General features: G+C 37.9%; 2 protein-coding genes across 9 annotated transcripts in view; one reads left to right on the plus strand and one right to left on the minus strand.

The window, feature by feature from the left end:
* NINL (ninein like) overlaps nucleotides 1-1,244 on the plus strand; it is a 203,708-nt gene extending 202,464 nt beyond the window's left edge. For all 5 annotated transcript variants that reach the window (XM_074317997.1, XM_074317996.1, XM_074317999.1 and 2 more), the window contains one exon: nucleotides 371-1,244. In XM_074317997.1, the coding sequence (XP_074174098.1) occupies nucleotides 371-562 (192 nt within the window). In that variant the 3' untranslated portion in view covers nucleotides 563-1,244. The remainder of the gene's footprint in view (nucleotides 1-370) is intronic.
* Nucleotides 1,245-5,109: 3,865 nt separating this feature from the next.
* GINS1 (GINS complex subunit 1) lies at nucleotides 5,110-26,983 on the minus strand. Of its 4 annotated transcripts, none has more exons than XM_019719271.2 (7): nucleotides 26,689-26,983; nucleotides 23,779-23,843; nucleotides 18,464-18,562; nucleotides 17,872-17,962; nucleotides 14,795-14,911; nucleotides 10,781-10,855; nucleotides 5,110-6,498 (listed from the first exon to the last, which is right to left on the minus strand). In XM_019719271.2, the coding sequence occupies exons 1-7, from the start codon at nucleotides 26,761-26,763 to the stop codon at nucleotides 6,430-6,432; spliced, it is 591 nt and encodes a 196-aa protein (XP_019574830.1). In that variant the 5' UTR covers nucleotides 26,764-26,983; the 3' UTR covers nucleotides 5,110-6,429. The 4 variants fall into 4 exon arrangements, with proteins under 4 accessions (XP_019574830.1, XP_074174103.1, XP_074174102.1 ...); XM_074318002.1 differs by lacking the exon at nucleotides 26,689-26,983 and adding an exon at nucleotides 24,471-26,633; XM_074318001.1 differs by lacking the exon at nucleotides 18,464-18,562 and having other exon boundaries at nucleotides 26,689-26,922.
* Nucleotides 26,984-27,759: the final 776 nt, after the last annotated feature.

The raw sequence follows: 27,759 nt of genomic DNA on the forward strand, positions 1-27,759 counted from the left end.
TTATAGAGCACACTAGGATGAACCAAACATTTTTGGCATTTTTGAAAAATTTCCTTGTTTTACATTGTCCTGAATAGTCCTTTTGGAGGTCTATGGATTTTGGTCTTTTTATGTCTTCAGTTCATGGTAAAAATCAATTATCAAAAAGTTGACAGATTTTTTTCTACCACATAGTTCCTCTGATTCTCAAATTTCTTCCCACATGCCAGGATAACAAAAATTGTCACGACATCCAATGTATGTATCAGATCTGTAAAATCCCCCAAATTACGGTTTGAATAAAGATGGAAGAGTAAAGGGGGGCAAGCTGGTAGCATAGCATTTCAGCACTAGATTCACAGTAAAAAGTATAGCTTTCTCCCCTGTCTAGTTTGAGAAGAACACAAAATCCGATTTGCTGCTAAAGGACCTCTACGTGGAAAATGCTCACCTGATGAAAGCACTTCAGGTCACTGAAGAGAAACAACGAGGAGCTGAGAGAAAAAAACGCATCTTGGAAGAAAAAGTTAGAGCTCTCAACAGACTAATCAGTAAGGTCACTTCAGCATCCCTCTCTGTGTAAAGACTGTTTTCCTGGAATTCATTTTGAAAAAGCATCTTTTACAATTAAGCCACTGTGATTCCATAATTTTCTATGGCTCATTGGCCATGCACCCCTGGACATATGAGCCAGATGCTAGGGAAACAGACATGTTGGAAAAGACTACATTTTTATAAGTGATCCTGGATAATTTCCTTGTAAAATTCCCAATTGTGTCACTTAGTGGTGAAATCAGATTATGGGGGCTCTCAGCAACAAACGACTAAAGAAAATGGTAAAACAATTTCAATGTTGTGCTTTTGACTTTGCCTGCAGCGATTAAAATGCAAACTTAGGGCTCTGCACAGTTTTACCATTCCTGTTACTACTTTGGGTTTAGATCATTAGTATTCTCAATGGTGGGTCTATACAAACATTACAGAAAGGCTTCACTTGCTGTGAGTGACACTCAGAGATAAAGGACAAAGGACTGGAAGCACCTTCAGATGTTTGGACAGTGCTTATTTTAGGTCTGTAGACTCAGGGATGGTGGGATTTACTGTGAATGCAGTCTTCTCCTCATTAAAATGTCATCACACTGGAAATTGTATTATATGTTAAAAAAAGTATCCAAGTACACATAAATTATGGTCATTTAGTTTAACAGAATAAACTACTGTAGTATGAAGTCATTGTTTGCACTAAATGTTTCTATTAAAATTGACTTAACTGCTGTTTTTTTCTAATTATAAAATATTCCATACATATAGAAAAGTAGTTTTATAAAAAACACTGTTGTGCCCATCAAATAGATGTACTAAAAGCATTCTACTACAACATTTTAGATAGAGGTACAGACTCTATCCTTCTTCCCCTTCCTGGAGGCAACCACTATCCTACAGCTACTGTGTCCCATCCCCTTGCGTCTGTACATTTACTGTACATGCTTGTATGAGAAAAACCTTAAAGGACTATGGAAAGACCCAAAGACTGGAACAGATGGAAAGCTCAGTTCTTGGATAGGAAGACTCAACATTACTGATTAATATACTACATTCCCAATAAAAATACAAACAGGTGTGTCCTGCCCCAATCAACTGCTTGTCGCAGAATTGGACAGTTCTGAAGTTTGTATGTACAACTAGATAAGCAAATTAAATAATCTGGAAAACTCTGAAAAAAAGAGCATTGAATAGGAATTAGTTCTACCAGTTATTAAAATAGCAAGTCTCAATATACTTTGGGTTACATGGGTATATACATTTGTCAAAACTCATCAAAGGGTACACGTCTTCATTCATTTTGGGTTTCTGGCTAGGATTAGAGTAACAAGGTTACTCTAGAGTAACAAGGTTACTTAGGTTTATAGAACGCAACAGCCAACAATAGCGGAAGTCCACCTGGAACATTTATGAAGCTAGACAATATTCTGGGCCTTGAAACAAGTCTCAAAAAAATTAAAAGGAGTCAAGTCATATAAAATATGTTCTCCAACCACAGTGGAATTAAGTTAGAAATCAACACCAGAATGGTATCTGGAAAATCCCAGTATTTGGAAACTGAATAACACACTGCTAAATAACCCACAAAGCAAAGAGGAAAATCAGAAAATATTTTGAACTGAATGAAAATGGAAACACAACATACCAAAATTTGTGGGGTGGAGTTAATGCATTACTTAGGGGAAAATTCATAGCACTAAATACCTGTATTTAGAAAAGAAGAAAGGTCTCAAAATCAGTGACTTCAGCTTCTACCTTAAATAACTGGAAAAAGAAAAGCAAATTAAACCCAAAGTAAGCAGAAAAAAGGAAATAATAAAGATGACAGTAGACATCAAGGAACAGAAGAATGGGTTGGCAAACTATATGCTACAGGTTAAGCCCAGCCCCATGGCCTGTTTTTGTAAACAGTTATATTGGCATAACCACACCCATTCATGTATGTATTGTCTCTGCATGGTTTTGTGCTACAGCATCAGCCATGAGAGACTCTGTGGCCTACAAAGTCTAAGATACAGAAAAAGTTTGCTGAGCCCAACCGTAGAAAACAGGAAAAAGAAAAAAAAGCCAATGAAGCCAAAGGCTGATTCGTTGAGATTAATAAAATCAATGATCCTCTAGCCAGGAGGATCAGGATAAAGAGAAAAATAATTTACCAATATCAGGAATAAGAGGTGCCATCACTACAGAATACAAAAAGCATAATAAAACCATATTATGAATAACACTTTATCAATAAATTCAGTAACATATAATGGAGCAAGCAAATGGAAATTACCAAAGCTCATTCTAGAAGAATAAACTGAACAGCCCTATATCTATGAAAGAAATTGAAATTGTGATTAACCTTCCTACAAAGAAACCCCAGGCCCAGATGTTTTAAATGTGGATTCTACTAAACACTTAAGGAAGATATAAAGCTTATACAAACTTCCAAAAAATTGAAGAGGAGGAAGTATTTCCCAACTCATTGTATGGCTGGATTACCCTGGTCCTCACAGACATGACAAAAGAACACTACAGACCAACATCCCTTGGGAAAACACAGAAATTCTAAACAAAATTTTAGCAAATCAAATCCAACAAAAAGTAGTAACACATCATGACCAAGTGGGGTTATGCCAGGAACGGAGGGTTAGTTTAATGCTGGGGGGGGAAATTTATCAAAGATCAACATCTCTCCCCAAAAAAGATTCATACTCAGATGGTTCTATAGGTATTAAAGCTATTTAAAAGATTATATTTCTATTTAAAATAGGCAAATGAACGAGCACCAACTCATTGTCTATACCAGACACTGACAACCAAACTGGCTGTGGTGGCCATTTGGTATTCCCACCTTCTTATTGTTAATGTCCCTTCACTGATCTGGGCAACCTATGAACATACTCACTGATGGGATATGGCAGAAGTGGTGGTAGTCCAGTACCAGGCCTCACCTTTCAGAAAAACTAGCAGTGCCCACTTATATCCTCTTAGCACTGTAGGAGTCCTGAACTGCCAAGTAAGCCCAGCTTGACCTTGCAGGAAAGAACAATATGAAAGGTGAGACCACACAAAGATGGGAGGTCGAGCCGGCCAGTCACCATCTGAATACAACCGCACCAGATACCCCAAGCAAGATCTGCAGTACCACTTAGCTGAGCCCAGTCTGCCACAGAATTGTGAGAGCTAATAAAATGGTGTGGTTTAAAGCCATATTTTGGGTGATTTGTTTCATAGGAACAGATAATTGACAATACTAACAAAGGATGGACATGCATACATGCACACATTCCCTTCTTCCAAAATACTAGAAACCAGCACCACTCACAGTTGCAAAATTCCCCAGTAAAATAACAGCAAATCCAATATTGCGGTTCACTGAATGGTTAACACACTCTGGCCAAAAGTGTAGCCCAGGGAATGCAAGCAGTTCAACAATAGAATTTTATTTATATAATTCATAACAGGGAGATAAATGAGAAACCATATGATCATTCAAGTTCCAAAAAGCACATTTGGAAAAATATTAATTACTACTGTTTTATTTCTAATTATGGTACTGAATTTATTTTGAGGCTTCGAGTTGCACTGAAGGAAGCCACAAGTTTTGGTATTTTTTCTGGAGAAGTATAGGATAGAAAGATTGAGAAAGGAGACTGTGGCTTTCCAATCAAGTCATGAAAAAGATAAGCTGCCAGCAATTATCAACAGCAGTCAACATTTTCCTGAAAATTCTAGACAACAAAATCAATGTGAAAAAGAAATGAGTTCATATAAATAGAATGTGGCCACATCATAATTTGCAACTTTCATATATGTATCAGCCAAAGCCAGTTAGAAAATAGAGATTCCATTCACATTAGGAATAAAAACTAGAAAATAATTGAAAACCACTAAAAAGAAATGGGATTGTAACCAACTAACAGTGAACATATGGATGGTGGTATTTAGTAGGTGAAGGGGGAACTTTGATTTTCTACACTGTATATTTTAACTACCCATATATTACCTTCACAATAAGGAAAAAATGGTGTTTAAAATTCTAGCCACAATTCTAAATAGCCAGTCAATATAAATGGATGAAAACCTCTAAAATTTTCTATTTTTAACTAACCATGTTTCCCCGAAAATAAAACCTAGCTGGACAATCAGCTCTAATGTGTCTTTTGGAGCAAAAATTAATAAAAGACCTGGTCTTATGTTAATTTTTGCTCCAAAAGACACATTAGAGCTGATTGTCCAGCTAGGTCTTATTTTTGGGGTAACACAGTAGAATACATTCATTTCAAATAAGGATATACTTTATTATTTTATTGGGGGAATTAAACACAAAACAACAGTATAATTTAAGTTCAGGAATGATGGTGGGCTAGTAAGATAATGGCCTTCATGCCATTTATCCTCAAAGCTGACTCGTGGACTTTAGGGCTCACCTGTGTGCATGGTTCCATGTGCTCTGGGAGTAAATATGAAAGAAGTGACTTCACACCCACAGTTAAAATAGCAACATCATTCATCCCATTTACTAGGAAAATTTTCTTTATTGTTTATCAGCAGAGATTTAGATTAAAATCTCTTTAGATTAAAAACTATGGGAAGAAATTTGTTTTTTTAAAAACGCATTTATTCAGCATCATGATCAGACTATTACATTTAGCAATCAACAGCATGGGTGCAAAAAAAACACAAAACCCTACATTAAAACCCTCTGTTAGAATGTTTTACTTTCTACAGAACAGAAACTAAAATAACATGTTATACAATTAGTCCCAAATAAGTTCTTGAGTTTTTTGCCCTTACACATGAGTATTGTCTAAAACATGTCTTTGAGTCCCTGCCACCGCTGTACTTGGCTGAGTTCACAAATCTCTTATAACCGGTAGATTCCCTGTCACTTCTCTGGCTCTTCGGGGAGAAACTACTTTCACTAATGAAAATAATCTGCAAAAGGCAGCCTACTCCCCTAAGCAGGTTTACTATGAAAACACAGATCAACATCCTAAATGCTTCTATAACTTGATTTTGGCCAGAAACATTCCCCTATATAATGCATGTATAGTATGTGCAAGGTACAAGGCTTATCTAGTCTTTTAAATTTGAATGCCTCTTTAAGATTATCGCGCCGGTCAAAGAGGGGACTAGTGGGGAAAGGCCAAAGACCACTAGGCAGGATCACTCTGTGCCTCTCCAACTCCTACCATTCAGTTCATTGGACAATAGAAACTGCCCTCCACTTACATGACCTACTCTTCATGTGACTTTTCTGTCCATATGAATCTGGGGAAAAACTGTACATAGTTTCTTTTCTAGCCCTAATTTCTATTTCCCTTTCCAAAGTGGTGATACTGGTGCTCACCCCACAAGCTCAGACAGACAAGAGCCAGACCAGCCACCACTGCTGGAAATAGGCAAATCCATTGTGTCCTTTTTCTCCATCCCAAATAGCCAGACAATTATCATTAAACATTACATATACTGAAAATTTTTATAGAACATCATCTCCATGTGCCCATGTGATCTGGAAGCACATATTCCAGAAAGTCAACTCCCCGACTTACACAATGCACACCACCAGGAACAACACAAGATGCACAGGGACCTACTTTCTCCCTAAACAGCCAAGTGAAACGCTCTGTTTAAAAGATTCAAATATAATAAATGTTTACTTTCTTTTAAAAAAAAACCACACATTGCAGTAACTGTAAGAATGTTATGATTATAGATACATATTACTAAAAAAGGAGGAATCCTGTACAACAGAAAAACAAACGATACTCCTTAGCCAAATATTCTGGGTTATATTAAAGAATGTAACTTTTAAAACCAAAGGGGTGGGGGAGGGTGGAGAAGGAAGTGTAGAAGTTTCTGTGGATGGATTCAGCGTTGCAACACAGGGAAGCTTGGCAGTGCCTCAGTGTGAGGTCATGACAGGACATGTTCCAGAATTCCTTGTCTAATCAGCTGCTCACACTTCCACCGAGGTAGAAAGTGCTAAGGGGAATGGTAGGGGAAAGAAAGAGAAATGATTGGTAAAGAATTTTAAATTGGGCCAGCCCAGTGGCTCAGGTGGTTGGAGCACAGTGCTCCTAACGCCGAGGTCGCCAGATCAATTCCCACATGGGCCAGCGAGCTGCACCCTACACAACTAGACTGAGAAACAACGGCTTGAACCAGAGTTGGGGGGGAGGCAGAAGAAGGGGAAAAAAATGAATTTTAAATTATATTTTCCATCGTTAAAAAGCAGCAACTGATTATACATTTTTCAAATTCTAACAGTTATATAGTTAAAAGCTAAACTTAAGTGTATCTGCTGTTTTCATCAACTGATGCAGACGTGTACTGAACTGATTTTTATAAACAAATTCATAGTTTCCTTAAATTAAATATAAAGACTTCTGAATTCCAGTATGTAGTTTCCTTAGTGTTTGCTTTTTGAATTTATGCACAGAAAACCTAGGTAGGTGAGATTTTGGGACACCAGATTACAAACAATACAACTTATTCGGAAGACCAACGAAGGAATATCTCCATTAAACCTTTTCTAGGATTTTAGTCTGAACATTTATTCTAATACAATGACAACTTCTGTACTTTTCAAGGATTAAAACTATTTATAACCTATGAAGTTTGTGCTGTTCACAGTGTATGAAGACACTGGTACCCAGCTAACGCTTGTCCTCCATACCCTAAGAGGATACCGTTCTCATTCTGAAGTGGAAAGGAGTATCCTTGTCTGATTCCCTCTCAACACACGGAGGTATAAAACAGAAATGAACATTTCCTAAATTGGAATGAGGAGGTGCAGGAAGACTTTCCAAACTCATGGGTGACCAAAGTAATCTCAAGGCAAAGACAGACATACTTGTAAAAACAAAAAACAGTACATTAGAAAGTCTAGGGCAAATAGCATTAGAAAATCACTGCCGCAGGAGAGATTATCAAAATTAGTCAAGGAAGCAAAATGTAACTTCAGCGGCACTATGCACCTAAAGGTCCTTCCTCACAAACTCAAAGACCTCATGCAAGACCCATGATCAAACACTCATAAATGCCTCCAAACCAGTCATAAAGACACATGGGCCAAAGATTATTATATAACTTGTTAACTGAATTACTAGAAACCCTTTAGAATGTAAAATGTACAAAAAGGGAGAGAAGAAAACAAATTATTGCCCGGTGGCTCAGGCGGTTAGAGCTCTGAGCTCCTAACTCCGAAGGCTGCCGGTTTGATTCCCACATGGGCCAGTGGGCTCTTAACCACAAGGTTGCCAGTTCAATTCCTCCAGTCCAGCAAGGGATGGTGGGCAGCACCCCCTGCACCTAAAATTGAACATGGTACCTTGAGCTGAGCTGCCTCCCGGATGGCTCAGTTGGTTGGAATGTGTCCTCTCAAACACAAGGTTGCCAGTTCGACTCCCGCAAGGGATGGTGGGCTGCGCCCCCTGCAGCTAGAAAACGGCAACAGGACCTGGAGCTGAGCTGCACCCTCCACAACTAAGACTGAAAGGACAACAACTTGAAGCTGAACAGTACCCTCCACAACTAAGATTGAAAGGACAACAACTTGACTTGGAAAAAAGGCCTGGAAGTACACACTGTTCCCCAATAAAGTCCTGTTCCCCTTCCCCAATAAAATCTTTAAAAAAAAAATTATTTAACAACTTTTCCAATGTCTTCTAAAAAGTGGATTTCTTATTTTTAGAATAACAGAAACATGTTTGTCATACTGACAAGCATAAGTGATTGTATGGTAAGAAAATGTCTCCTTATTAATGTTTTACACTATATGGATGATGTACACTATAGATTGCATAGAAAACTGATTTTAGATGTGGTCAGACATTTTAGAAGCCCCTTAATATCAACTATAGTAGGTTATATGTTTTTTACTTTTCTCCCATTTTTATAATAGCAGGTAGGGCAATACTGAGAAACAAAGTTAAAAGCATAATCAAGGCAAAGGCTCTGCATGGTCCACACAGGAAACAAGTGTCTAGCACAGGAGCAGATGGAGGAGGGACTCAGCTAGGTTTCTGCCTGCCTCAGCCCTACGCAGGTACTCCCTGATACTGAGGAATCACCATTGAGGCCCACGAGGTGAGAAGATGAGCTATAAAGCTTGAGAAAGAAATTCAACCACAGGACAGTGTTTAGGAAAAAGTTACATTTTCTTATATCTTGCTTTATGAGGATAGCGTTGTTCCTGTGAACCAAAGCTTCACACTGGGTCCTCCAGAAATACAGATTTCTGTGAAAGCATTAATTTGTTTTTTTATTTTTCATTTTAGAACTTTTATTTATTTTTTTAAGTGTGTTTTTCCAGGACCTATCAGCTCCAAGTAAAGCAGCTGTTCCAATCCAGTTGTAGAGGGCACAGCTCACACTGGCCCATGCGGGAATCGAACTGGCAAACCCAGGATCACGAGCATTGTGCTCTAACCAACTGAGCTAACCGGTTGCCCTAACCGGCTGCCCCAGAGCATTAATCTATTAATATTAGTATTAATTCATTAGTATTATTCAACTAAGTATACTACTTCTAAGAGGACAGTGGGAGAGAACTTTTGCCTTATCCCTGAAAATCTGTCTTTAAAATATTCAACTGTTTTTTTTTTTTTTTAGAAAATTACTCAAAATTCTAAGGGTTCTTGAATAAGATATCAAGTCATCCTCTCTTAGGGAAATAAGCCCAAGAACCATATGATCTGAAGCATTCTTTTGCTCCAAGGCATACAAAGACTTAGGATCATTAGACACTAACTGGTTGATAACAAGATGGGAGGCAAAGAAAGACAGTGGTTTTCATTAGGTCATTTTTCTTCCTGTATTAATGTGACTACAAACAATTAAGATAGGATAAAGGACGGCCAGATGGCTCAGTTGGTTAGAGCTGAGCTCTTTAACAACAAGGTTGCCAGTTCAAGTCCCATATGGGATGGTGGGCTGTGCCCCCGGGCAACTAGACAGACAATGGCGATTGGACTTGGAGCTGAGCTGCGCCCTCCACAGCTAGACTGAAGAACAACGACTTGACTTGGAGCTAATGGGTCCTGAAAAAGCCACACTGTTCCCCAATATTCCGCAATAAAAATTTATTTAAAAAGCCAGACCTTTATTTAAAATAAAAAGGATAAAAATAAATTTAGCTAACGTGAATTAAGCTAATGTGCACTTGAAGAAGTCTAAGGAAACAATAAATACCGGCAGTGCCAAAAAAATTACATACATTTTAAGAGATGTTATCTACGTATTACTTTTCGAAGTTGAATTGAATTACAGTAGCAATGTGTAGTATGACATTCACTCAAAAGATGTTTGTGGGAATGATCAATTTTACTTCCAACAAGATGGCACCCCATCAGACTTCCACCAAGACGGGACAGCTTACCTCAATGAAAATTTGCCAGGACAATGGATAGGACAAAGAGGTGCGGTTGAGTTTCCCCCACGTTATCCTGACTTAACAACCCTTGACTTTTTCCTATGGGGGACCTTAAAGAATGTGGTGTACCACAGAAAACCGGCTACACTGGCGGTACTTTAGGAAGAAATTGAAACAGCATGTGCAGCAGTACAAATGGACACTTTGGTCAGTGTTGCTCAAGCAGTAGTTTGCCGTAATCAGAAGTGTCTGGATGCTGATGGCAACCACTTTGAGCACCTCTTATAATTGCAGAAGTCAAACGTGATTTGTATTCCTTTTTTGTTACTGGTATATATCGAGTATTACAATTTTAATACAGTTTTTTCCTTTCCTAAAATATGTATACATTTTTTTGGCACCCACTGTATATTGAGATTCTTAGTAAGGAAAAATTTAGTTTAAGTTACAACTTCATAATTTTAGTCTTTCCCTATTAAATTCTGTTATGTTTATGTGTTACTTAGAAATTTTTGATCTACATCACTATTTGCTAAAGAATTAGGATTTATTTATATGGTGAAGTACAAGCTGAAAATGAGTACTGAGCACCTTTTTAATTAATTGTAATTTGAAGAAAGGTGTTAAATTCAACATTTTAACAATGCCTTAACTAGAATAATGCCCAATGTGATAATTTCCCTGGAAAATGCTTAAATACAAGCAATATTCCAGTAAATTAATTAACCTTGCCTTAACATTTCTTTGTATTTAGAAAAAGTAGTCTTATCTTGAACATAATGCCTAGATATAAATGATCAACACAAGGTGATGTTTATTTTACTACTGATTTCAATGTTTCCATCATGCAACACTCTTACAAGATTTAAAGTATCTTAAGACAAGAAATACCTGGCTATTTTTTTTTAATAGGACTGAAGTACCATCATCAACTTCAAATTCTCCATAGTCTTTTAGACAGCGCACCTGAAAGGAAAAACAAAGGTTTTATCTAAATTATTTTTTAATACATAGTAACCATAAAGTAAATAACGATTATACAAATACCCACACAGTAAAGGTACTAGGCTTTTTTCTGTGTACTTAGGCCTAGTACTCCTACTGTGGTATTCTAGTAGTTCCAACTGTCCTGTTTTAATAGGAAGGAAGAAGAAAGGCAAAATCTCGGACTATATGTGTATGTCGCGCTGACAGCAAGAAAACCCAGGGAGCTGCTAAGGGGAGACATCATTGCATTCTTTCCCCTCTGCAAAGCCTGAAATATCAACAGTTGAAATACATATTTACAAAGAAAAGAGAACGTTTTAGATCTACTCCAACCTGCCTCTTATAGATTCCTCACATGAAATATCAGTATCTGAGAATAGGACATAGGTAAGTCTGCAAAATTTGTTTTAAAAAAATTTTTCCAATTTCCTTTCATATTTACACTCTTCCCCAGAAATACTTAGAAGTGTACCAAGAAAGAGAAGATGCAGACTCATGTTATAAGAATCAGGAGAGGTTTTTAGTTGGAAGATGGGAGGGATAAGGCAGCCTTTTGATAACTACTTCTGCAACTGCAAAGAAGGAATGTCCCTAAAGAGAAGGTTGGCTATAGCTCCAACTGCTGCCACAGGAAACCATGATGTTTCTTCATCTTCTATGAGAACTCAGGACTGGAGTTATCCTCATGAGTACTAAGATTGGTACTAGTAAAGCCAACTCCAGCAGCAAGTTTCAGGCATCTACTTTTCCCAGGTAATTTCATTATGTCCTATAATTCCTCTGGATTCTTACCATGACTCCCCAAGGTATTTTAACGTAGTTTGAGAAATACTATTGTAGAAAAATCCCTACCACACTACTACCTTTTACATCTTTAAACATAAGGAAAATCTTGAACCTATTCAAAAGTAAAGATTACGAAACTCAACGTCCCATCAACTGGCTTCAACAATTATCAGCATCTGGCGGATCTTGTTCCCTAGATTCTAGATTTTGAAGCAAATCCTAGACATGATATCATCTATAAATATTCTGTATCTACTTCTACAAAATAAGATTCTTTTTAAAAAATACAATCATTACTGCATCTTTTAGTTAAAAATTTTTAAATTATGAAATATCCAGTTAGTATCCAAATTTCCCCATTCATCTCATTAATTTTTAAAAAGTTGCCATGTTCAAGTCAGAGTTCAACAAAAGCTGCACATTACATGTTTCTGATATGTCTCTAAGTCTCTTTTAATCCAGAATTTCTTCCCCATTTTCCCTTCTCCTTGGCAATTTGTTAAAGAAACTGAGCAATTTGGCAGTTTCCCATAAACTAGATTTTATTGTGGATTCCTGTGGAGTCATTTAACATATTCCTCTGTCCCTGAATTTCCCATAAACTGGAAGTTAGGTCTAGAGGCTGGATAAGACCAAGTCTGATTTTCTGACAAACGGTGTTTTGTATGTGCTATTGCAAGACCTCACGAAGCACAGAATGTCTGGCTGTCCCTTTCTGGATGTGTGGACCCCAAGAAGAAAGATTCATATGATGTCCCCGAGAAGGAATTTACCTGCTGAGGTAGACTCCCCATGGTCAACTGAAGGCCCAAATTTTATAAATAATAGGAGTCTAAGGGCTATTTTCTGACAGGGACTTCTCCTTCTTACTCTGTATACCAAGAAGAATCTCACACTGAACTGCTTCACACACTATGTGCCACATTTTTACACCATCTGAGTCAACCACTGCTTAGAAGCCCTGGTTTTATTTATTTATTTTTTAACATTTTACTGGGGAGAGGGAACAGGACTTTATTGGGGAACAGTGTGTACTTCCAGGACTTTTTTCCCAGTCAAGTTTTTATTCCTTCAATCTTAGTTGTGGAGGGTGCCGTTCACTTTCAAGTTGTCCTTTCAACAAGTGAGCCACTGGCCACTAATTAGGTCCAGTTGCCGTTGCTAGTTGCAGGGGGCACAGCCCACCATCCCTTGCGGGAGTCAAACTGGCAACCTTGTGGTTGAGAGGATGCGCTCCAATCAACTGAGCCATCCAGGAGCTCAGCAGCAGCTCAGCTCAAGGTGCCGTGTTGAATCTTAGTTGCAGGAGGCGGAGCCCACCATCCCTTGCAGGGCTCAAGGAGTTGAACCGGCAACCTTGTGCTTGAGAGCCCACTGGCCCATGTGGAAATCGAACCGGCAGCCTTTGGAGTTAGGAGCACGGAGCTCCAACCGCCTGAGGCACTGGGCCGGCCCTGGTTTTATCTTTTGACCAAGGAACTAGTTCTAGGGACTAAGAACTGCTCCATCCAATCAGAACTATGCAAATTGTATCCTCATTTGCATCTATACCAACCAACTGGCACGATTTGGACCAATCAGAACTGTACAATTTGGAAACCTCATTTACATGAAACGGACCAAAATGGGAACTGTGGGCAAGAAAATTCCCTAGAAAAGGTGATCTCTCCTTTGTCCATGGTGGAGCAAACTTTTGGTTTCTACCCGAGGCTACCTCTCCTCTGGTTTACAAACTATTACGTAAATAAAGTCTCTCCTTTTTCACTCCAGTGCCCTTTGGATTTGTTTACAGATGTTGAGATTGAGCAGTGGGTCTAGGTGGTATCCATACCCATCCCTATCCATCCATTATTAAGGTTTCCATTAACATTTCACCTAATGGTTTAAATAGCTATTTGCCTCCATGCATTAAGGTTATAAAATATCAATCTAGTTCTTTTATTCTTGCTGCATTTATTAGTGGGAATGCTACTATAAAGAAGAAATGTCCCTTGTAAACAATCTGGTTACCCCCAAATAGAGTTTATACAGTAAAGGCAGATGGATGCTTGATTGTATTATTTACTGTTTTTCAAAATGAGTCGCATCGTTCATATTCTCCAAGGCAACCCAAAGAAGTTTTATTTTTTCAATTACTGTTAATTGTTGTTTGGTGTCATTATGCAGTCATACTTTTAACATAATTGCTATTAATCAATTCACTGCAGTTACCATTTACTTTGATGCCCACTGTCCCTTCTTTATCCAGTGGGAGCTCCTTCAAATCAGTTCCCAAGTCTTTTGAGAACTCCCCATGTAGTCCTTGATATTTTCCTTGCTTTCTAGAAAGACAAGGTGTTCCATGCTCAGTTTGTACATTTTTTATTTAAGACCTAGAATCAGCCTTTTTTTCAAGAAGTCCTGGTTTCCTTTAGTGGGAAATAGCATTTCAACTCCAGAATTTGGATGCTCATGGCTACAGGTTTGGTTCTTGTTTCTAAGCTTTTACAGTGGACAGAGCTAAGAAATACTTTTTCAAAAAAAAAGATGATTCAACCAGAGTCCATACTGATTCTTCAAACTCAAGTTTGGGAATATAGGATTTTTACTTAACTTTTTTATTTTAACTTTTTGAATCTGTTTTATTTTGAAAATCTTGCATCCTAATGCCACACTTTTTTGCTCTGTTCTTTAATATATAAACTGTTTCAAAATAATGGCAACAATATTATTACTAATTATATGATTTAAAAAAATTAAGATCCCTCTGTAATTATTTTCATCCTTAGAACATACCAACTAGGAAATATATGATCAATTTATGTCATTTAAAGTAATTTAAAATAATTCCAGTTTGACTAATCCACCAATTTAAAACACAGGTTCGTTTGTTTCATTCTGCTTTCAAAATCTGTGGGTTGGTTTTCCACTTTGATTTAATAATATGTAAAACATTTACATGGTTCCAAAGTCAAAACTATTAAAACAGGTCTATTCAGAAAATTTTAGCTTCTCAATCTGATTCCCATCATCCCTCTATAGGTAACATTTTTGGTTTTGGTTTATGTTTACTTTCCTTTTTCATATAAGCTATTATATATTCATATGACCCCCCCCCCAGGACAAAAATCCATTTTTAAGAGGTATACTTACTTCAATATATAGGCTTTTTGGAGGTTTCATATCCTGTGTAATATCCAAACCTTCATCTCCTCCCAAAGACCTCATATAAATAGCAAGGGTCTTTTTATAATGATTGAACCACTCCATCTGCAAACATAAAGATGGACATTTGAGAAAGTCATAAGAAAACAAACTTGCACAAATTGTATACTCATCCTTTCAAAAAGAACATATATCCTCCCATGGATCACTGCTATGACCATTCATTCATTTAAACTATAGCCATATCTCATTTTATTGTGCTTCACAGATACTGCATTTTAAAAAAATTAATGGTTTGTGGCAACACTGCATGAAGCAAGTCTATCAGTGCCATTTTTCCAACAGTGAACATTGTGTCTGTGTCACATTTTGGTAATTCTCACAATATTTCAAACTTTTTCCTTATTATTTGTTACGGTAATCTGTGATCAGTGATCTCTGATGTTACTACTGGAATTGTTTGTGGACACCATAATAAGATGATAAACTTAACTGATAAATGTTGTATGTGTACACTTACTATACTATAGCATAAACATAGCTCTTATACGCACTGGGAACCCAAAAAATTAGTGTGACTCACGTTATTGGGTATTTGCTTTATTGGGAACTGAACCCAAATATCTGAGGTATACCTGTACAAATATTGATTGCCTGCTATAAACCAGGCACTGGTATGGGTACTTAGGATGGATAATTAACAAAATGAACAAAAATCTCTCTTCTCACATTACACTAGAAACAGAACCATGAAAAATACACCATTTCAGAATTCTCTTCAAATTCTGCACTGATTTTTCTGAAAACTATAAAACATTCTTCAGAAGAACATCCAACTGTCCATCAACTATTAGATACATATATCCATACAATGGAATATTCAGCCACAAATCGAATGAAGTTCTCACACATCACCACATGAATGAACCTTGAAAACATGCTAAAATGACAGACATAAAAGACCACATATGCATGATTCCACTTATGTAAAAAAAATCCACAATCAGCAAACCTATAAAGTCAGAAAGTAGATTAGTGATTTTTAGGGGCTGTGAAGAGGGATGAGAATATGGAGTAAAACTGATAATGGTTATCGGGTTGCTTTTGGGGATGATGAATAAGACAGTGGTAATGGATGCACAACTCCATCAATATACTAAAAAAACATGGACTTGTGTACTTTGAAAGGGTCAACTTTATGTATGTGAATTATATCTCGTTATTTTTTTAACGAGAGAAATTAAAGACCTAAATATATGGAAGGATATACCACATTCATGGATTGGATGACTTAGTATTGTAATGTCACTAGAACTATATATTGAATTCAATCTCAGTTGAAACCTTAATTTTTTAAAAAACGGAACTTGACAAATTAAGTCTAAAATTTACATGGAAATGCAACGGGTCAAAAATAGTTGAGACAGTCTTGAAAAAGATTAAGATGGAAATATTGTTCAAGACATAAATTTACAATAATTATAATAGTATGGAATTGGTACAAGAACAGACAAATTAAGAGAACAGAAGAGAAACCCTCCATCCAAAATCCACAGATATACTGACACTCAATGACAAAAGTGGCACCACACACACAGCACTGGGGAAAGGAGAATCTTTCAATAAGTGGTGCTGGGTCATCTCAATATCCATATTCAAATGCCCCTTGACTCCTACATTATACACAAAAATCAATCAGTACTATAGATCTCTCTGTGAAAGGTAAAACAATGTACGGTATTTTGCAGTATACAATGTGCACTTTTTTGCCCAAATTTGTGAGGGAAAACTAAGATAGCACATTATACATGGGTAGTACTAATTCCATATCTATATAAATGTTTTTAATTCTTTTATTTATGCTTATGAGTTAAAAGTGTAACTCTAGAAATCAATAATGATATCCGTATGCAAAATACTATCCTGGAATACAATAACAGGTTTTGTTGATCTTACGACAAACTTGAAAAAATGCAGAGTTCTTGGCATTCTGTGATGTGTAAATATCGTAAATTTGTTACCAGTACATAAAATGTCTTGTACCTTGTATCTATTCTTGTGTTTTGTAATTATTTCTTACATAAAATTTCTCGTACCATAATGTTAAAACATAAATGCTAAAAATTCCTTTATAATACAAAAAATGAGTACCTAAATGTAAACAAATAAAAATCTGAATTAAAAAATTAAAACAAAAGATTTTTTTCCCTGAAAGTTTGGGCCAAAAACGTGGGTGCACATTATACATGGCAAAATATGGTAGTTCCTAAAAGACTGCATAAAAAAATACCTTCATAACCTTCATGAAATTGCCGTATACCAGAAGCAATATGTGACAGGAGTGTTGTCGTGATGGAGGATAATTTACAGCACACTTTAAAACACACCTTCTCTCAACCGGAGCTCACACCCAACTGACTGTACCAAACAAGCTGAAACTTGTCACACAATTTTACTAAGGTTCATCATGCCGTTTCCCATATTGAAGATCCCTGCCTTTCCGTTGGATGGCACTTGGCAGTAGCATTCACTATATTTGCTCATCACAATGGAAAGGCTCTGTATCACACATCGCTTCTGGTACGGTAATTTCTGTCAAATAAAAACGTTACAGTATGTGCTCATCCACGTAATTCACCAGATTGGGCACCATGCAACTTCTGGCTCTTCCACAAAGTCAATGATGTCCTGAATTGATTCATAAGGTAAACGTTTTGAATCGATTTAGGACATCGAGGCAGCCACGACAGTGCAACTAAAGACACTCATGAAAAAGGACTTCCAGAATTGCTTCAGAAAGTGGCAAGAACAATGGGATAAGTGTGTTCAAAGTGAGGGGGAGTATTTTGAGGAGGATTAATGGCAATGTGTCTTTTAGTGTAATTTTTTAAATTTAAACATTCACCATATTTTTTGATCACACCTCACATACTGAATAAATACAGGCCAAAATCTGCTGAAAAACAGATGTTAAAAGCAAAAGGAGAAATACTAATAAATACTATTACAGAACAATGCCTCAGCATTTTCCAAATTCATAGATTTGAACAACAGTGCTAACTTACTTCTTCAGCAGACATGTGAAATCGTAAGGCATTTGGCAAAACACTGCCATATTCCCACCTGAGTGCTCTAATCCGAAGCAATCGGTCATACCTAGGACATTAAGAAGGTATTAAATGGCGTAACAAAAAGGATAGCAGAAGTTGTTTTGATCAGGACACTCAAGACTCACAATAAACTAAATGTACTATGTGGACTTCATTTGGCTCCTGAGGCAAACAAACGAACTGTAAGAAGACATCTTTGGGATAATGCAGAAAATATGAGATGCATACTAAAGTTCAGCGGTAAAATGTCATGATGCACCACAATAGTGTAGCATAATAAAACAATATGAAGCAAATATGGCAAAATGTTAAAAATGATTACAACTGTATGATGGCTCCATGGAGGTTTCTAACATTATTCTCCACGTTTTATGAATATTGCACTTTTCCGTAATAAAAAATTTTAAAAGGGAAAATTTTAGAATGCTTGCAAAGAGAGAGACAAATCTAAGAATTTCTGTTTTCCATTTTAAATGGTTAATTAGAAAACTGCATGGAAAATGCTCCATTGTTCTCTGCCACCCCAAGCAAAAACTGAGAGGCTTACAAGTATGCTACAGTGCAGCGGCGATTTCTTAACAATGAACAGTGTCGAAATTTGATGGTTGGTATCAAATCACTTCGTCCACCTGACTTTGCTTCATTCCTAGTAAGAATATTTAAAAAGGAAAAGAACAGATATGTATATTTCACTGTAAATAAAATTTTCAGAACTAACCACTGACTTACATGCTGTTTTTCAATTAGAAGTTACCCTAACCAAATACAGTGTTTCCCTGAAAATAAGACCTAGTCAAACAGTCAACTTTAATGTGTCTTTTGAAGCAAAAATTAGTATAATTTAAGAACCAGTCTTATTTTACTGTCTTATATAAGACCCAGTCTTACATTAATTTTTGTTCCAAAAGACGCATTAGAGCTGATTGTCACACTAGGTCTTATTTTCAGGGAAACAGGGTAGTACCTGTCTCTATATCAGAGCTTTTATTAATGTGTTAAAAGATTAAAAAAAAGCCAAAAGCCAAATTATTTGCTTAAGACCATACTATCAGTATTTCATTTAACCATTCAGTACTTTGCATTTTTGAATGCTGATTCATCTCTCTTATTTCCAAAAGACACTGTATTTACTCACTTTTTGGAATTCCTTTATCATGCTAGAATAAGAGACTAACCTAACATCATGGTTCATAAAATTACAGTCCTCTAGCATGTTTTTATTCCCATGTACAAATATCTGTTGATCTTCAACTACACGTATGAGGTCTGACAATTAAGTTCACAAACTCATTCTAGAAAAAGTGCTACATACCTCATTGCTGAATATCACTACGGTCACTTTCGAAGTACTCTCCTTGGGAAGCTATGCACCGACGCCAGTGCCTAGTCCACCCTTCAAAGCAATTTTGGAACTCTTTTTCTGGAATGGCCATCAGAGCTGTCGTATTACCCTTGATGTCCTGAATGTCATCAAAATGTCTTCCTTTCCATATTTCTTCGGGTAAAGAAAGAATTCATTGGGGGCCAGATCAGGTGAGTAGGGAGGGTGTTCCAATACAGTTATTTGTTTACTGGCTAAAAACTCCCTCACAGACAGTGCTGTGTGAGCTTGTGCATTGCTGTGATCCAAGAGCCATGGATTGTTGGCAAAAAGTTCAGGTCGTTTTCATGCAGCCTTTTCAGCACTTCCAAATAGTAAACTTGGTTAACTGTTTGTCCAGTTGGTACAAATTCATAATGAATAATCCCTCTGATATCAAAAAACGGTAGCAACATTGCTGTAACAAGTTCGTGAACTTAATTGTCAGATGTGTTCCTCACACAAAGAGGGAGAAAATTTTAGTTCTACTCTATAAAATATATTATTTCCTTAGATATTTGATAAGTATAACATTTTAAAACCAAATGTACAATTGTTTAATTGGTATAGAGTTTCAGTATTACAAGATGAGGAGTTACGAAAATGGCTGGTGATGAAAGTTGCAAATAATGAATGTAGTTAATACTACTGAACTGTACATTTTAAAATGGTTTAAAAAAATGGTTAAGATGGCAAATTTTATGTTGTGCGCATTTTACCACAATTTAAAACAAGTGAAATAAAAACAAAACAAAGCCAGATGTACAAAAAGAATAAGACTCTACTTCGGAGTTTTAAAAGGAACCAGATGAATATGAAAAGGATTCCTTTATTCAGTATGTGCTCTATGCACTGAAAATAGAGGCAAATTTTATGTCCCATCCAATCATGTCTTCTAGATCTATACACATTTCTGCCACTCTTTGAAAATCAGATTTATTCTCCATATTATTTACAATGTGGTCAAAATTATAAAGAAATAGTACAAATAAAATACACCCAAGCTACATTAGAGTACTTTATTAAGTACACAAGGACTTCCTAAAACTTCACATTTATACATGAGTAATTTAAAAGGAATAAATTTCTTTTGGCAAACAATTTTACCCAGAAACTGGTAATAGTGATTGTCCCCTTAGAAAGTAACTAGGAGGACAGGGCACAGAATTTTGGATCATGAATTTGCAAATGGTACAAACACAGGTGTGATCAAACAATACAGTAAATATTTAAATATTAGGTTGGTGCAAAAGGAATTGCGGGGTGGGCCTGGTGGCTCAGGCGGTTAGAGCTCCATGCTCCTAACTCCAAAGGCTACCGGTTCGATTCCCACATGGGCCAGTGGGCTCTCAACCACAAGGTTGCCAGTTCAACTCCTCGAGTCCCGCAAAGGATGGTGGGCTCCGCCCCCTGCAACTAAGGTTGAACACGGCACCTTGAGCTAAGCTGCCTCCCAGATGGCTCAGTTGGTTGGAGCGCGGGCTCTCAACCACAAGGTTGCCAGTTCAATTCCTCGACTCCCGCAAGGGATGGTGGGCAGCGCCCCCTGCAACTAAAATTGAACACGGCACCTTGAGCTGAGCTGCTACTGAGCTCCCAGATGGCTCAGTTGGTTGGAGCCCAACCTCTCAACCACAAGGTTGCCAGTTCGACTCCCGCAAGGGATGGTGGGCTGTGCCCCTGCAACTAGCAACGGCAACTGGACCTGGAGCTGAGCTGTGCCCTCCACAACTAAGACTGAAAGAACAACAACTTGAAGCTGAACAGCACCCTCCACAACTGAGATTGAAAGGACAACAACTTGACTTGGAAAAAAGGCCTGGAAGTACACACTGTTCCCCAATAAAGTCCTGTTAAAAAAAAAAAAAAAAAAAGGAATTGCGGTTTTTGTATTTATTTTTAACTTTTTAAACCACAATTACTTTTGCATCAACCTAATTTTAAAAAATGTATTACAGTAAAAGACACATTGCTATTAATCCCCCTCAAAATACTCCCCCTCGCTTCAAACAGAGTTATCACATCATTCTTGCCACTTTCTGAAGCAGTTGTGGACGTCCTCTTTCATGAGTGTCTTTAGTTGTGCTGTAGTGGCTACCTTGATGTCCTGAATCATTCTGACTTTGGGGAAGAGCCAGAAGTCACATGGTGCCAGATCCGATAAGTAAGGTGGATGAAGACACACCATAATTTTTTTTTTAAAGATTTATTTTTTAAACTTTTTATTTATTTTAAGTGTGTTTTCCCAGGGCCCATCAGCTCCAAGTCAAGTAGTTGTTTCAGTCTAGTTGTGGAGGGCACAGCTCACATTGGCCCATGTGGGAATTGAACCGGCAACCTTGGTGTTGGCAAGCATCGCACTCTAACCAACTGAGCTAACCGGCCACCCCTACACCATAATGTTTTTATTTGACAGAAATTGCCATACACCACAAGCAATGTGTGACATGGAGCGTTGTCATGATGGAGGATGATTTATGGCACACCTTAAAACACAACTTCCCTCGAAACTTGTCACACACTGTTACTAAGATTCTACGTGCCGCTTCCTGGATTGAAGATTCCTGCCTTTCCATTGGATGGCACTCGGCAGCAGCATGCACTATATTTGTTTTGATCCACATTATTCACCGGGTCTGGCACTGTGCAAATTCTGGCTCTTCCCCAAAGTCACAATGACCATGAGAACTAACGTTTTGAATCAATTTAGGACATTGAGGCTTCCATGACAACACAACTAAAAATACTCATGAAAGAGGACTTCCAGAACTGCTTCAGAAAGTGGTAAGAACAATGAGATAAGTGTGTTCCAAGTGAGGGGGAGTATTTTGAGGGGGATTAATGGCAATGTGTCTTTTACTGTAATACATTTTTTTATTTAAACATTCACCATATTTGTTGATCACACCTTGTACAAGGAAAATAGACACTCATTCCCTTTCCCTTAGTGGACCAAGGCCTGTTAGGCCACTGCAAAATGTTTATTTTAACCTGTTCACTTTTTACCTAGTCTGAGTCACCTCTCCTGTCACCTGGATGACAAGCATGCCTCCCTCTCCTCTCAGCTCCCCTGTACACAGAGCAGCCCGCATGATCTTGTGCCACACAAAACACAAATGTGCCACCACCTGCTCCATACACTTAAAAATATCACCTGGTGTCATGCTTTGCCTGCTTAGTAAGCTTCAGCCACACTGGCCTTCTGTACATCCCCTTCCTGTGCATTCCCTTCTTTCATGACTCAAGGACTTAGCATATGCTACTCCCTCCACCTGGAATGCTCTCTGCCCACAATTACTGCCTCTTTAAAAACCTGCTTCTCCTTCAGGCTTCAGTTGAAATGTCTCTTCCTTTGAGAGAATTTCCCTGATTCCTCAACCTAATTATATCTTCAATTCAGTATTCTCTCTCTTAGCACTCTGTTGTGTTCCTTCATAGCATGTATTCCAATTTGGTATATCTGTATTTAATATCTGTCTTCCGCATTAGACTGTGAGGGTCATAGGGGCAGAAATCTTTACTACTGTGCTTACAACTGAAATACCAGAACCACTTATCAGTACATAATTGTTTAGGACACATTTGTTGAATGAATGCATAGCTTGGGAACTTGAATTCAGGACTTTACATTTGCCTGACATTTACTATAAACTTGTTATGGTTCAGTTCCTCATTCCATCTTTTCTGTATCTATCCTTAAACACTATACTTAAAAATGCTGCTATGGTTCTGTGAGCTCCACAAATCTTATTAGCATGTTACTGATTTCTATATCCAAGTAACTGATTAAAACATATACCTAATAAGACCAAAGATGAAACCTCATGTCACAGGTGACTTCTCTCTAGGTTGAGAATGGAACATTTCACCTATAATCTAGAAGGTGGTGTCTTTAAGACTCTTTTGTGTCTTACTCTTCACCAAATCACAAGGACCTAAGAAGTTTGTCATACAGATCAAATTCTCCATTGTGCCAACTACCATGCTTAGCTCTAAATATTCTGTAAATCTATACTCTGCTCATCCTACCAACCTGTAGCCTTTTGTAGCACTAGTTCTCAGTGCTACAAGCTATTGGAAATCACCACTCAAGCTATTGGAAATCACTACTGTTCCTGCTAAGTTTACAATTGCCTGTTCTTTCATCAATGCACTAAGGTATCTATTAATGAAAACAAGCAGTGGAAACTATACATTTCATTTTGTTAGGGTTTTTATTTGGTCATGTCTCATCTCTTTCAGGTCTACCCTAATTATCTTTCAAGTCATGTCAAACAACAAATATTTATTGAGCATCCACCATATGCTAAGCACTACTTGAATCCCAGTAGATACAGCTGTGATCAACACAAATCCCTTTAGTCCTGCATAACTAGAGTATGATGAGGCCCAAAGAGAATTAAAAAAAAAACTAATAATAACATCAAAAACTGATATGTTTATCTGATTTCAATATCATATTTCTTAAATTATTTTAAAATATCAATTTTATCGAAACTTACACATCAGACTGGTTTTGTTCATATAAAGCTTTCATTTCCTCCAGAACTTGCCTGAGTCCATCCTCCTAGAACATACAAAATGATATTGATCCACATTCATTAATACCCCCACCAAGTCTATAGCAATAGTATATGTATACTATGTTTATCTTTGATTTATATATCTTATCAAAAAGCAATAGTCCTTTCATACCTACTACGATGGCTATAATAACAAGTGTTGGAGAGGATGGGGAGAAATTGGAACCCTTGTACATTGTAGGTAGAAATGTAAAATGGTACAGCTCTGTGGAAAAAAGTCTGATGGTTCCTCAAAAAGATAAACATATTACTATATTATCCAGCAAATCCATTCCTAGGAATATACTCAAGAAATTGAAAACATGTTTTTAAAAAACACATTCACAAATGTTCTGAGCAGCATTATTCATAATAGCCAAAGAGTGTAAACAACACAAATGTCCATCCACTGGTGAACCAATAAACCAAATATGGTATATCTATTTGACAAAATATTATTTGGCCATAAAAAGCACTGCAGTACTGATACATGCATCAACATGAATGAACCTTGAAAACATTATGCTAAGAGAAACAAGCCAGACACAAAAAACAAATACTGTATGAGTCCACTTATCTAAAATATCTAGAATAGGCAAGGTCATAGAGACAGAAAGTAGAGTAGAGCTTACCAGAAGTTGTGGAAAGATGGCAATGGGTAGTTATTGTGTAATGGTTACAGAGTTTCTGTTTGGGGTGATGAAAAAGTTTCAAAAACAGGGGAGATGGTTGCACAGCAATGTAAATATAATTAATGCTACTGAAGTATACACTTAAAAAATGATTAAAACGGCAAATTTTATATTATGTTTATTTTACCACAAAAATATAGAAGGAAAAAACAATGAAAAGGAAAGAATTACTGACTACACAACCAACACACTAATTAATGTCTGAGTCTTCCAGGCTGCTGAGTCACCTGACTAGCAGGTGGGTTTGTCAGTAGAAGGCACAAATCCCTCAAAAGGTGCAAAAGGTTCTCCACCAAACTAAGACATAGAAGAGGGAGTGATTTTACAATTTCTAAGAATCACTCCCCTAAAGTAGTAAAGCAACACTTATCTACATACCTCTGTATTCCATCATCTCTACTGAACTTCCCACTGTTGTCTCCTAGCTTTTTAGAGGTAACTATCCTGAAGTTGAGAGGACAACAGATTGGAATCTAGGAAACCTGTGTTCGAAGTGAGATGCTGCCTCCAATATGCTGTAAGTTCAGACAAGTCCCTGAACTTGATTCAATATTTCAGCTCAGTTTCCTTCTCTGTAAAATGACGTAATTGTCAGACTAGGTACTCTTTAATGTTCAAAAACAAAACTCACCTTCCCAAAAATGCTCTTCCTCCTGAGCTCTGATGTTGTTTACTGAGCTACCTAAGAGAGAAGCCTCCCAAGATACTGATTCCGTTCCCTCGTTTGTTGCCCATCCCATCTCCACTCCTGTTCTAATAGTTACAAGAAGAGCTGTTTGTTTCAAGTCACTTAAAACCCAGACACTGATTTCAGGGCCCACTGACTAGACACAGTTTGGACCATACACATCTCTCACGTGGTCCATTATAACTACCCATACCCATCTCTCTGCCTCCATTCTTCTCTCCAATCAATTCCCCACAGGACTGCCATAAATATCCTCAAAATACAAAAAAGATTACCCAATCATTCCCCTGTCTAAAATCCTTATCAGCTTCCAAATGACTTATGAGTGAATACCAAACTCTCCTAGGCCTGGAACTTACCTTTGTAGTCCCTATACACACTCTGTCAGTCACCCTTCCTATTATGTGATCATCTGTCTGCTGTCTGCTGAGATGCCTAACTCCCTTCTCAGAGTGCTGACCTCATCCTTCTAGGTGTGCCTCAAACGCCCCCTCCCCTACCCCAGCTCACACCTGAATTTCTCCTTTGTGCTCCTTGTCTACACCTCTCTGGTATAACTTTATATGTTGCATTTTACTACCTGTTTCATGCCCCTCTCCCAGCAGAATGTGCCCTGGCATCCACACAATGGCTGCTCTATAACAGGGAATATAATCAACTATAGAATTTAGAATGCGGGTCTGAAAGCCAGACTGCCAGGGTTTAAATCCTCAGCTTTACTTCTTACTGGCTATGTCACCACCAGCAAGATAATCTCCCCAGGTCTTCACATATATAGCTGGAAACAATGGAAAACAACAGTTTAAAATTCAAAGGGTTATTATGAGGACAAGAGATAATGTAGGGCAAGTGTTTAGCACCCTGACTGGGGTAGAAGTAGTAAGAAAATTCGTAATATTGATTAGTAGCAGCAGCAGTGGTAAAAAGACTGAGTCATTACTGTGTCACAAATATTGTCCAGATAACCTGACATATACCATCTCACTGAGCCCTCACTACACCAAGAGTTGGGTACTATTATCATCGTCCCCAATTTTTGCAGAAAACTGCGTACACAGAAAGCTGGAGTAACTGACACAAAATCACAAGACAGAGCCAGAATCCCAACCTATCTCCAGACGCCTAGCTTTTGCCTCTGTGCACAACAAATGTTAGATTATTATCAGGCAACCAATAAATGTTTGGTTAAACAAAGAAATAGCAATAAAGGTATACACGGAAAAACACTAACGGAAATATATTCAGATAAGGAAATGCACCAAATCGCTGGGTGATATAAGCATGAAGGCTTTCTTTTCTCTCCTATAAACTGTTTTGCTATGTTCCAAAATTTTAGTTCTCGACTTTGGAGCTGACTCCATGAGAAAGTAAACCCTCCCGGGAAGGCGCAAGGAACAAACGCCAGGGTGCCGCCCCGCCCTCAGGTCCGCCCCCTAACACGCCCATCCAGTCTACCAGGTACCCCCTCACATTGAAAGCCGGCAGCTGCCCTTCCGACGCGCGGTGCAGCTCGCGGACCAGCTCCAAGGCCTTTTCGCAGAACATGGCGGATGCGTCCCGGTCCCGCCACCTTGTCAACCGCACGCTCTCAAGGCAAACGGCTAACGGGCTTACAGCCGCTACCCCTGGTTTTCGTTCCGGGTCCCACAGCGCCTGATCCTCGCCTTTAGCCTCCGCTCTGCGCTTTGGCGTCTAACATGCCCAGCCAATAGGAACGCGCTGCTGGGCCTCGCGGCCTACGGCGGCAGTGAAGGGACGTTTACCTCCACTGCGCAGCCGCACTACAAGAAGGATTGAGGGGTCGGTCCCTGGGGTTGTTTTCAGCATCTGATGGAGAGTGGGCGGGCCTCGGTTTGAGCCCGTACAGTGAGCAAAGATTCTTTTGCAAGTTCCTAGGCGGCTAACCAAATAATTTTACGCGCAGCACAGCTCGAGATAAATGCACGTCCCGCAACTTCCTTTTTCCATTGCATTCATTGATTTTCGTTTAGGTTCAAAGGGGTGCGCTCTTTGAGCTTGAGAAGGAGGGCCCAGAAACTTGGTGTGCATTAACATTATGACCCAGTTGTTTAGTTTTGCAGTGCGGGTGTTTTGTTTGATGGTAAAGAGAAACCAACTTTTGTTGGGTATCTCCTGTTCGGTAGGGACTGTGACGCATATTTCATTTAATTCTCAGGATTAACCCTAAAGTAGATATTAAGACTCTTGGTAGTGATTAGGAAACAGAAGTTAGATAATTTGCCCAAGGTCACACACACAGGATTTAACCTTTCGACTCTACAGTACCACCTTTGATTTTAAAGCAGTCATTTAAAAACACTGGTAAAATAGCTTTAGCCACAAGGTCTACAGAGAGGGAAAAATGCCTTACATTAACACGAATTCACATAGCCATAGTCTTCCTAACATGATTATGGAAATTTTCATAACCATGTACAATCAAAGGTGGGAATTACTGCTATAGAAAATTCATTTTATTTGGCTATTTTTTAAAAAGCGGTATTTTTTTAAAGCAATATTACTTGGATTCATTCTAGCTGA

The sequence above is a fragment of the Rhinolophus sinicus genome, linkage group LG13, assembly GCF_036562045.2.
Source record: "Rhinolophus sinicus isolate RSC01 linkage group LG13, ASM3656204v1, whole genome shotgun sequence".
Taxonomy (NCBI): Eukaryota; Metazoa; Chordata; class Mammalia; order Chiroptera; family Rhinolophidae; genus Rhinolophus; species Rhinolophus sinicus.